Source organism: Panicum virgatum, chromosome 9N, assembly GCF_016808335.1.
Source record: "Panicum virgatum strain AP13 chromosome 9N, P.virgatum_v5, whole genome shotgun sequence".
Lineage (NCBI taxonomy): Eukaryota > Viridiplantae > Streptophyta > Magnoliopsida > Poales > Poaceae > Panicum > Panicum virgatum.
Genome location: NC_053153.1, coordinates 13,489,400 through 13,501,957, shown reverse-complemented (window position 1 = coordinate 13,501,957; position 12,558 = coordinate 13,489,400). Strand labels below are relative to the sequence as shown.

Genomic DNA, 12,558 nt, shown 5'->3' with positions numbered 1-12,558 from the left:
CCCCCTGAAAATAACCTGTAAAATCGAATGGTATTTAACTTTGTGAAAAATTATATCATTCCGGCATCTCTAGATTGCCCAGCAAACAGCAGCCACTCCCACCCAAATCAAATTCCTAATCTTTTTTGATTGATTAGAAAGCCATGAGCCAAACATATGCCTAATTGAATTAGGTGGAGTCAAACCTGTAGCGTAAGAAATTAACCTCCAAACCATTCTCGTGTACGGGCAATCTAAGAAAAGATGATCTATAGACTCATTAATATTACAGTCACAACATTTTTGGCTACCCGTCCAGTTCTTTTTAGCGAGATTATCTTTTGTTAAAACCACTCCCTTTTGCAGATACCAAAGGAAGATTTTAATTTTGAGAGGAATCTTTAGTTTCCAAATACTCTTATGTCGAAATGGTGGGTTTCTATCTATCAGATGTAGATAGAGAGAGCGAACTGTATATGACCTGGATGTGGTCATATTCTAGTTGAAATTATCAGGCTCGTCCACCAAGTTGACATGGGCGATTTGCGCTACAAGGTTTTGCCATTTTCTTCCCGATGTGTGACCACTACTCCAGTCCTAGCAACTTCTGCAAAGATTTGACTCTGATCATTGCAAATGACCCTCTTGACTGCAGTCAGCTCGCGCTATGCCACACTGATCTGAAGGTTGCACAGCAGGCTGGCTGCGACAACCACAATAGTCATCATGCATCTCATACCTACACACAAGCACAAGCAGATAAATTGTCATTTGTCAAGTACATGAACAAAATCATTAGCAACACCTGATCCAACCGTGGCATATATATTGCTGCCAACAATATAATTAATATATACGTGTACAAGTACAACTGATCTCATGTTAGTGAAACAAACAAGGTTACAACTTTATATATAACTTTGGCATTAGCTACATATATATAAGCATGTGTATATATGAGTGAGAAATTAAGGAGAACATTACACTTCTCTGTACAGGAAACACCACACGTCCACACCATGTATATCCAAACCACGTGTATGTATGCATCATGTACGGCAACCCATGATCGAATCAATCCATGTCGTCGACCTCGCGCGCTCAGGCCGCGCGCAGCAGGGCCGACGACATCAGGGGCCACGCGGATACGAGCTCCCGCCGGCGAAGTGCTGCCCCTCCATGCGGAGAGCGGCGGAACCCGAGCTGCTCGAGGCGCCGCCGCCGTACGGGCGCAGCCTGTAGTCCGTGGCCAGCACCATCGCCGGCGGCGCCGGCTTCCAGTGCCGCTTCCGCTGGTTGATGAACCAGTTGTTGATCTGCTTCGCGTCCAGCCCCGTCGACTCCGCCAGCGCCGCCTTCTCCAGCTCCTGCATGCGCCCATGCGGCGCGGCGCCATCGGTAAATAATTCCTCTGTTGCAACGCGATGCTCTCTAGCTAGCTGCTCACACAGGCAGGCATGCAAAGCACTCCAAGCTGCTGCTGCCACGGCGTACATGATCGAGCGAGATCGACGTGTGAAATTGTATTACGTACGTACCGACGGGTAGGGCCACCTGTAGTGGAGCTGCCACCAGTGGAGGAGCTTCTGGCGCGCGTCCCTCGGCAGCTTGCCCTTCTTCTTCTTCCTCGAGAGCTCTTTCCAGAGGTTGCTCAGGTAGCCGCTGTACTTGTTCAGGAGGCGGTTCTTCAGCTCCTTGTCTTCCGCGCTCGGGCTGCCGGTCGTCTCAGCGACCGGCAGGCCGACCAAGTCGACGGTTTCTTGCTCATCGTCGGAGGAGGAACCACCCACTTCGTAGCCATTGTCATCTGCTCCAAGATTGATAAGGGGTGTTGGCACAATTGCACATTCTAAATATATATCCGTCGATGTTACAATGACATCATATATAGAGCCTTTTGAACCGCAGTGCATTATATTGCTTAAGCACTGTAACCTCACCCATATATACTGTTTTCGCTTCTAATTTTTGCTGCTATGGCAAGATTTTACCTAATTGTTTAGGCCTAGTAATGTGCATGAATGGAACTACCCTTGAGACTAGACTAATTTGTCATGCTGCACAATGCACATGAATTTTATCTCTTTAGAGTTTTGATTATTTGTTCTTAATAAAATGTTTCTATATAAACATTAATGTCTAAAACTTTGTATTTAAAATTATGACACCCACAAGTTTATCACCATATAATATTATGTCTAAAGCCCGAGACATATATTGCCATTGTCACCTCGATCATCACACCAGTGCCACTACTTTTTTTGGCTGCCAACTCATGTATCTAAAGCCAAATTGACAATACACTATCCCAATGTCTGAAACCCTGGAAACAAGCCCCTGCCGGATTCTATCAATTGTACAGAACTATTATTAGCCATTTGATGCGCAGGCAAACTGTTCAAAATTTTGGATTTGCACATGCACGCCATTCAGTACTATTAGCATACCGATAGCGAGTCCAAGCTAGTAAAGTTGTTGAAAGGTGCATGTAATACAATCAAAGTGTAGCACATGTTACATGTAGTAGCTTGGGTATATATGTGCTGAACTAAAGGTATGGTATGTTGGTGACATGTATTGGCTGCCCATTTAGCTGCACATGTACAATGGTTCATGCAATGATGTATATATTAAATTACCAAGCTTATCCATACGCATAAATAAATAAGAACACATGCACGCCCCACCAACACCACCGTTCAACAGCAACCTCATCATCTTTTCTGAATTAAGCTAGCGATACTCGCTGTCACTCGCTGAAAGCTATCCAATAATTAACCACGTACGGTGACGTGCAGAGAGAACACTTCAATCAGGCCTCCACATGCCCATGCAGTGCAAGCACAGAGACTAGCTAGAGCAAGCTGGCCACCGGCATGCATGGCATGGCATTGCGACGGGCGACATGGATGGCCAGGAGGCAGGAGGACCCTGGCGGCGGGATCTGCTGGACCCCAGAACGCGGCGATCGGACGGCAGTGGAGGGCCGGGGATCCACCAAGAGACCGATCGACAGGAGGTAGTGAAGCCCTGGGCGCATCTACTATGCCATCTCGTCTCTGTCAGTTACTTTGATGCCCGTGGGTTGATCTGAAGAACAGTAAGGGACAATGGCTGCTGGAGCCACAGAGAGGGTAGCCTTCGCCGATCGAGTGGTGCTGACTGCTGACTCGGGGCAGCCATGCATCCTGGCCCGCCGGCCCCCAGCAATCCAGAGCATGCATGCGTCCTGCAGCTGCGGGAGCGCTAAAGAAAAAGAAAGGCCCTAGCCTCCACATGCCACCCAGAGCCGCCCCAGACAACGAGATGATCGTGGCCTTGTTTGGATGCGCGCTAGAATCCTAGCGCTAGAAGAGAATCTTTCCCGCATGAAGGACTGAATGAAGTCTATTTGTAAAACCATTTTAAGGATGAGTGTAACATTTCGCGACGAATCTAATGACGGTAATTAATCGATGATTTGCTACAGTGATACTACAGTAACCATCCTCTAAACGCACGGTCAAAGGCCTCATTAGATTCTTCAGGGTCACTAGCGCGGGGGTTCTGGAGTTGGTTTTATAAACTGACTTTGTTTGACACCGTAATAATCGGTCAAAGTGTCACTATTCACCAGCGCGCTACAAAACCAAACGGGCCGGTTCTGCCAGGCTGAACAGTGGGATACATGGAACCCTACCATAGGAGGATGGTTGTGCCAACTAATCTGGATGCAAATTATTAATCAGTGGAGCATTATGTTTGTATGCAGTGTTTGGTATGTTGAGGTCTGCACAACAACAAGTTCAGCAAGAATTTAATCAGGTGGTTAGAGAGGGAAGGCGGGCGTACGTGCAAAACAGGTTTGATTGTGTAGTTAGGCATTTGGGTATAAAGGCATGTATGTGGTATTACTGCAAGTGTGCACAACTGCTAGACTGTTACTCTACACTGATTGTGTGTATAGTAAAGCAAGTTGCACAAGGGCGCTCTCATGAACTTAGGACGACATGTCCTGGGCTCCTGGTTGCTCCAATTCAGTGTTGAGGTTTTGCATATGTTCTGATATATAGTTCACACTCAAAAGCTTCCAGTCAGACTGTTTTTGGGGAAAAAAATCAGGCACTCTTCTCTTGTTTTCACACTTAAACCCTACTGTTCATCAAAGCTCTCTTGAAACTAATTTATAATTTCACTGTTACCTCTTTATCTAGCTATGTCCCAGCTGGTAAAAAGATGTTTAGTATTACCGTTACACGTTACGCGTGCACGTAGCGAGAACCCATCACATGGAATGCTACAGCCCCAAAAAGTTTTCTGTAATCTGCAACAGTCGGCAGTACTACTGATGCCACCTCAAATCTGCGAACAACATACAAATGCACAAGATTAACTCAGTTTGGTTAAACATATTCACCTAGCGAAAATGAGTCGATCTGGGCCTCCATGCTTCTGAAGAATTCGTCGGCTTCTTCGATTGGTCTTGTGAGCTCCTGTCTGTACCTTACCAACATGTTACAGTAGATCTCCTGCACATACACAAAATGTAGATCCATAGTTTCAGCTATGTACAGACACTTAGCTTGCTTTCTTTCAGAAAAGCTAGATGTTAATTACAACTGCTGAAGAACTCCAGGTAAATAATATAGACACCATGTTGTTACCATGAACTGATCGAGCTCCGGATCAGCCGGTTGTTCTTGCACGTCGCCTGAATTCATCTCGACCTCACCGGCGAGGGCCGAAAGCCGACCAACGACCTCCGGCGGCGCTCCAACCTCAAGTAACAAAGAATGAAGAGCGTTTTTCTCATGAAAATTACAGAAATATAAAAGGTGCGCACACAAAAATTCCACGAGATCAGCTATGGAAGTGGACATCCGTTGAAAATTTGTGCATACCTTTCGGCAATCTATGAAGGCTCTCAGAAGAGCCGGATAGAGAGGGTGAGACATGATCTTCGCTTTGATTATTTCCGATCCCCTCTCGCTGTTGGACTGTCCAGGAGGATCTGAGACGGCAGGCGGCGGCGGCGAGGTTTGTGGCGCCTCCTCCGGCGGGGAAGACGACGTGGAGGCTCTGTGATCTAAGGCGAAGTAGAAGGGCGTCGTGGTGGTGGCCTTTGAGCCACTGGCGAGAACAGGCAGCTGCTCCATGCGTGCCGTCCTCCTAGCTATCTGGGGATGTTTTCTTGTTTGAGGAATGGAGGAGGAGGCATTAGGGCAAGGTAAGGTTGTCTATTGGATTGCCTTCGATTCTGGATCAGAGAGAGAGAGAGAGAGAGAGAGAGAGAGAGAGAGAGAGAGAGAGAGGAAAGGATACAGTAGCTGGATAGTCATAGCTCATGGGACAGAAATTAAAGGTCCAATAATGCACAGGGAGGGAAAATGGTCGCTGTTGATCGAGGTGTTTCTGAAGGAAAGAAATAGCTGTACGATCGTACAGTTCCAGGAACCATCTGATAAGTTTTTGTTTTTCTTTCTCCGAACTAGGCTGACAGAACTTATTATTATGAAATATATATCCTAGCTCGCTGTTCACTTTTTTCCTATATTTTCTTACACCTTTTAATCCGAATTTTCGTCACTAATTTTCAAACCGTGCATTTGCAAAAGCTAGTTAGACATTTTGATTTTTGTAATTTCTAATGATAATACTAGAATTATTCGGATATTGTGCTTAAGGGTGAAAATTGGTAACCCCTTAGGTGCACCTCCAACCCTCTTGAGTTCAAATATTTATGCTACTTCTCCAAAATCAGATCTCATTTTAAAAAATTAGCATAAGTATTTGAACTAAAGAGTGTTGGAGGTGCATCTAAGAGTAACCAATTCGCACCCCAAGTTGTGCTATTTTGATACAAAGTAGAAACTAACAAACTCCTTACTTCTATTCAATCATGTTCAAATGTATATTTGACGCGTGCTCTCAATCTAACACAAATTATCCAACCTAGTGAGTATCATCGATCAATTTCTTTTTTCCTTCTAAGAATATAAATATATATTGTATTAGTTATGGAGTTACTGGTATCATAAATTTAGTAGCTAAAAAGCTAGCTATCAAGATTGCAATGCCAACACTCTAGAACGATCTCTATAATTTGTATCATAATTCAAGTTTGCTAATCTACTCTAAGTATTTCATTAAAGGGGCTCTAATGCATAATTGTAGATATAAATAGTCTGAACGATATCTTTTTGGGAAACATACCAAGTGCAAACCAACCTCTCCATGCAAATTGTGCAAACTCCAATCTGGGCCACCAGATCAACATCCAATGGGCATGGGAGGATTGAGTAATTTTACAATTAACTGTCCACCCTTGGATTGGATAATCATAGTTTTGCAAATCCCCCCTCCTACTCCCTATGTGCAACGAAGAGGTTGGTTTGCACCTGATATGTTCTCGTCTTTTTGTCATCGAGTAAGATACTTTCCCGTATCCCTCTACTACAGCAATCAGGTTCTTAAACGGATGAATCCTCGGTGGCAATATATCCTCCCGTGGTCGATTAATTTATCCAAGTATAGACACCTATACCAAATAGTAACACCTACTCCCATAAAACAAGGATATTAAACACACCGTAGGCTAACTTTCTGAAATTTCTATCATATGTAAGAGTTAAAACTTATTAAAAGGATTTCATACATATTCAAATTTTCCTTTAAATTTTAATTTCTGAAAACTTATATAAATAGGTCTTCGTACAAATTAATATTATTATTGTATTAGACATTTAGACACAGAGTCTTCATCGAGATGGGATCATTATTATGTATAACTAGTATATCAACCTGTGCTCCCGCACGAGCTAATTAGAATTAATATAAAAATAAGATCAATAATTATAATTATCTATCTCATTCATCTATTAAATATTCTAACACCCATTCATTTATTAAATATTCTAACACATACTCTAAAAATATATATTTATCATTATCTAGTTACAATAGATTCCATTTTGCATCACACCTCCATATGTATTCGATACATATTTTGTTGAACTATTTGCTTATGAATTGGCATTCTTATCTCTTCCATCATACATGAATATATGGTGACATATACCGTGAGTAGTATTTTTATATAAACAATAATATAAGTCATATATTAATAACAATAGATATAGTAATTTAAAATTTTATATTTGTGCACTTTAATATCTTATTATAGTTATATAATTTAGATTCAGATTTAGGAGTAATTTAACTTGTAATAATAATGACATAATTGGATAATTTATATGCAAATTTATGGGAGTATTTGTATTATTTTTATAATGGTATAGGTGGGTAATTCACACAAAGAATAGGGGGTTACTTTAGATTCAAGACAGAGGGAGTACATATTTGGGGGGTTACTTTAATCTATTTTTATAATGGCAGAGGTGGGTAATTTATTAGGAAAGATAACAGATCCGATGGTGATTGTAATTAGAGTTGTTGGATTGATGGCTGGATATTTCTGATTTTTATGAGAATTTATAGCATTTCTCTATTTTTTAGAGTGTCCACCTATAATCCTATGTGGCTTCATGTGGAGGCTCTAGTAATAGTAAGGTTTCTATATCTAATATGTTAGACACGAAGAATGAATTTATTAGCTGCACCTTTTGGGTCTTTAAATCCAAGTATTTATTAATAAATAGATTTGATGCAAATTATTCATGCTTGAAGTGGATTACATTTTTTTCTAATTTTCAATATAGATATATTCTTGTGCATAAAAACAACTGCTAGAGCTATGTTGGGCCTGGAGCTGAGCCTTTCTACAATTCCATATCTACCTAGGAGTAGCTCACAAGTTGATTTTAGAGCCCGTTTAGTTCCAAAAACAAAAAATTTTGGATGTCAAATCGACACTTTGACCAAATGTCGGAAGGGTTTTTCGGATACTAATTAAAAAACTAATTTCAGAACTCACTTGGAAACCGCGAGACGAATCTTTTGAGGCCTTTGACTGCATCATTAGCACATTTTGGGTTACTGTAGCACGTATGGTTAATCATGCACTAATTAGGCTTAAAAGATTCGTCTCGTCATGTACATCCAAACTGTGTAATTAGTTTTATTATTTAATTACATTTAGTGCTTCATACATGTGTTTAAAGGGGAGTTGAAAATTTTTGGGCGAAAATTTTTGGGAACTAAACGGCCCCTTAGACCTTTAAAATAGGAGCCGCCATGGGCCACCGCACCCTGGTGGTGTACATAATAATGTCCTATGCATATCACCATCATGCATGAAAGACATGTCTACTGCACACACGGATGTAGCTGATATGTGAAACCCTTCGGACATCATCGGATCGGAGGAATGCTGTTTTCCCTCCAGCCATTCAATTATTTCCTCCGAGATTAATTATAAAGGGTGTGTTTAGTTGATGAAAAAGTTTGGGTTTTTGGTACTAGTATATTTCGTTGTTACTTGACAAATAATGTCTAATTATGGACTAATTAGACTTAAAAGATTCAGCTCGTGATAATCAGTTAGACTGTGTAATTAATTATTTTTTTCAACTATATTTAATGCTTCATGCATGTGTTCAAAAATTCAATATGACAAATACTGTAGAAAGTTTTTTGAGAACTAAACACTCCCAAAGTTGATGGACCATTCAATCCATTCCGTGACCTGCCATGCTGATGAGCCTCTTTGCACGAAACATATGGGGCCCTTTGATCCGTACTTACGTACGCACAGTGACCGACTGTTCACTTGACGTCACTGTAGATTTTCTTTTGGGTCTGTTCAGCTGGTCTAGGCTTAGCTTGACTTGGCTTATTACTGTTTATTTTTTCTCACATAATACTATTCAATCTACCAGCCGAGCACTATTCATTCTACCAGTCGAATAGGCTCTCCTGCAAGTTGCGTTTTGGAGCTTCTGCTCTTATACTAGCTAGTATCTCAAAGGTTATGACCTAAAAGAACCAGCATGACGAGTAGATAAATCATCCATGCTGAATACTCCATCTACTTTTACATATGCACACGTATATCAAGATTCAAACTTTGCAATTATTGAACAATAATTTGACTATGCGGATGTCATTTGTCGCCCGCAGAAGCCGGTGGCTTCGGCTCCGCCGCGCACCCAGCCTGTCGTGGACATGGGCCGTGGCCGTGCCGACGCTGGGCGGCATGGATCGAGGCGAAGACGGAGGAAGAGCAGTCGGCTGCGCCCGCAGCTTGTGCTCGGCTTGCCGGCTCGGCCAGTGGATGGACACGTCCCTGCTCGTCAGCGCCTTGGTCGCCGCGAGCGGGTCTCCGTCCCCGACACCGTCGCGACGGTGCGGCGCAACCAACGCCGGGAGCCACGCCGCACGCCGGTGCACCAACGCCTCGGCCCCAAGGTGACGAAGCACCCAGCTCCGCATCGCCGTCCCCGCCGCTTCTCGTCTCCGAATGCCGATGGGTGGCGCGAGGTCCTGCCCCGCCGGACATGCGACAACAGTGTCAACGCTAGGCGCCACCCCGCCCGCCAGCCGCCGCTGCCGCGTCGACCTCTTCCGGCAGAGCTGAGCGGTCGATGCCTGAACTGTCTCTCTTACAAGCATCGCCGTGCAGTTTGCAAGCTACCAACAAGGTGTCTCGCTGCCTCGGATTCCAATATCTTGCTCACGACTGCAAGCGGCAGCGTTCGCCACGACCTGGCAACTCAGTTGCCCGTGGCCATGACAGGCCATCGCCGGCTGTTGCTGCACATGCCGGAGGCAAGCGACGACGACGTCATTCGAGACGCCTGGGGCGGACAAGGGGCAGCATCTCGGGTGCTTCGACCGGTTCCTCCGGCGATGCGGCACCTGCTCGGGCCGCTCACGGTGATACTGTCCCGGGGACATGGCTGCTCGGGACCGACCCGTTACTCACCCTGTGGCCTTGCGACACACCTAACAGTCGTGATACCACGGATGACCCGATGCTGGAGAAGTTCGCTGCTTCTGTCAGGAGCTTGGGTGCTGCTCTGGCAGCTGCTCGGCTTGAGGATGAGCCACCAGCGGAGGTGGCCCACACCCGTGGCCTTCCTGGAAGGCAGCAGATGCCGCCCCAGTACATCGACTCGGTGTTGCAGACGCCACCGCCGCACCCCACCTTACGGGTTGCGGACTCGCCTACGAGCTCATCTCTGCAGGAGCACACGCACGGCGGCGTAGCCTCGGGGCATGATGAGGGCTGTCCGCCAGGCTTTGGTCCTGGCGAACCCACGGTGAACGCTGTTCCTTCCGGTACACCACCGGTGGATGCCTTCGCCGACTGCCTCGAGCTCTTAGTCAACAAAGTGACGAGTAAGATTGCCTCCCCGCTGATCCGTGAACCGCCCAAGCAACTGCCTGCAAAGGTCGTGCTACCACCATGGCGAAGCAAGCGCCATGCGGCTCAAAGCCTCTCTCGGGGGCCTGCTTCTAAGCGAGGCGAGATCCTAGTCATGCAACGTCTGGGTGAAAGTGATCGGGTGCTCTAGCCTAAGAGGGGAAGGGGGTGAATTATGCACTATTAAAACCTTAACCTATGGCTTCAACTAGTTTGCATAAAACTTAAACTAAAACAAGCTATCTAGATGTGCAACTACGGTTCACCTTAGTGTAAAACCCTCATCCCAAAAGAGTTTAGCAACCTATTGCCAATCCTATCAAGATACTACTCTATGAAAGTAAAGGCACACAAGTTGCAATATGAAATGCGGAAGCTAAAGGAGAGGGATGAGAGGAAGCGAACTCTCGACACGAGGATTTATCCCGTGGTTCGGATTGCCACAAAGGCACCCCTACGTCCACATTGTTGAAGCACTCACGAAGAGTATCGCTTCCCGGCAATCAAGTATCTTCCGTGAACACAATCACGATCACCTTGATCTCGATCTTCACTAAGGGAGATTCCCACGAAGGAGGGGTCTCCGTCCCCCGCACAATGTTGTCGACGCCGCTCCACACCAAGCCGGAGGGTCGTTGACGTACCGGCGAGCCACCAATTGCTCCAAGGGGCCGGCGCACCGTAATACAAGTGTGGTTCACTCTAGAACCAGTCACAAGGATCTCAACCTTACTTGTTCACTCACTCAAGAGCTAATCTAGCACTCACACTTTACTAAGCTAGTGCTAAAACCTAAGGATATGATCAATGAGTTATTGTATGGCTTGGAGGTGTTCTTGGGTGTGTATGAGATGTCTTGGGACTCCAGCAAACTCAAAATGGCCGGGGGAACTCATATATATAGGCCTCCAAGTCGAACTAGCCGTTTGTAGCCGTTACCAGCTTTTCTGCGTGGGCATCGGAACTTCCGGTGCTTCTGCATCAGTTCTTCCGGTCACTCACAAGCTGAAACTAGCCGTTGGCTTCTCTGACGCTTCTGCAGCTGAGTTGGCACCCATCAGTTGAACCGATGCTATGGTGTCGGTTCAACTGGTGACTCTTGATCATCTTGTAGCCGTTGCCCTTGCTGACGTCATTGCTCCGACGTCTTGCTCCGACGCACCACCTGTTCAACAGGTGCTGAAGACTTCGCTCCTGCTCACTTGACATCGTCTCTGGAACATGGTACGTTGAATGCACCGATGCCTATCTTGAAGCCGTCGGTTCAACCGGTGCTTCACTTCTTTCTTCACTTGATCTCCAGAGGCGCTCAGTCCTGCACCAATGCCAGGGCGTCGGATCTTCCGACAACCATCGGATGCACCGATGCTATGTGCATCGGTTCTTCCGGTGCTACTGATTTCAGTAGAACTCGTCCAATTCAGCGTTTCTTTGAGTTCTTTCTTCGTGTTTTGCTTTGTATGGCCTTTTTACTTCATCCCTGGGATCTAGAAATATTCACTTAACAAAATCATTAGTCCCATTGACTGCGTTGTCATACGATCACCAAAATCACTCGAAATGACATAAATGGTGCCATGTTCGTTACACTGGGTTTGGCCACTGCGGGGGCAACACCAAGCGCCTCGGCAGTGAAGGCCTACAAGGACCTCTACAAGCCTGACGCTTCCAACGCCAAGGCGCTAGCTGCGCTCTTCAACGACGACGTCGGGAATGAGTCGTGCCGGTAGAGGCGGAAGCACAAGCTGGTTTCCTAGGCTGATTCGTTGTATTCTCTGGTTGACTATCATTTATGTAATATCGAACTCTGTTTTCCCTTGCTAGGATGGTCCAGTCCATAGCTGTAATCCTCTATACCATATCCTAGGCGCTCGTTGAAGCGTGTCGTCTGTAACAAACTTTTCTACCTTAATCACAAAGATACGCAAATATTTTGCATATTCGAAAAAAAAATTGACTATTATTTTTTATCTTTATAATGAAACCTTTATATCAAGATTCAAAATGGAAGGAGGAAGAACAACACAGAGCCACAGTCTCACAAAGTTAAAGCAAGGAAAAAGATTTCATTGAAGTCTGGCGTACTATACCTCCGTTCTAAAATATAACAAATGTTTAACTTTTCAAAGTCAAACATTTTTATCTTTGACAGTAGATGGTAAAAAAATAAAGATTGACCACATAAAAGTGATATCATTTTATTTATAATGAAACCAACTATTATTGATCAAAGATGAGAATGGTTAACTTTGAAAATTTAAAAGTTGCTATATTTT

At 44.7% G+C, this 12,558-nt stretch overlaps 1 protein-coding gene across 1 annotated transcript; it reads right to left on the bottom strand.

Moving 5' to 3' along the window:
• Positions 1 to 803: 803 nt before the first annotated feature.
• LOC120691314 (homeobox protein knotted-1-like 4) lies at positions 804 to 5,271 on the bottom strand. The gene is made up of 5 exons (XM_039974357.1): positions 4,860 to 5,271; positions 4,623 to 4,736; positions 4,376 to 4,487; positions 1,518 to 1,786; positions 804 to 1,346 (listed from the first exon to the last, which is right to left on the bottom strand). The coding sequence occupies exons 1-5, from the start codon at positions 5,112 to 5,114 to the stop codon at positions 1,110 to 1,112; spliced, it is 987 nt and encodes a 328-aa protein (XP_039830291.1). The 5' UTR covers positions 5,115 to 5,271; the 3' UTR covers positions 804 to 1,109.
• Positions 5,272 to 12,558: the final 7,287 nt, after the last annotated feature.

Coding starts and splice junctions, on each gene's coding strand:
- LOC120691314 (XM_039974357.1), bottom strand. CDS start 5,114: ATGGAGCAGCTGCCTGTTCTCGCCAGTGGCTCAAAGGCCACCACCACG. Junction 4,737..4,859: donor CCTTCATAGATTGCCGAAAG/GTATGCACAAAT, acceptor TTGTTACTTGAG/GTTGGAGCGCCGCCGGAGGT. Junction 4,488..4,622: donor CGGAGCTCGATCAGTTCATG/GTAACAACATGG, acceptor GTGTATGTGCAG/GAGATCTACTGTAACATGTT.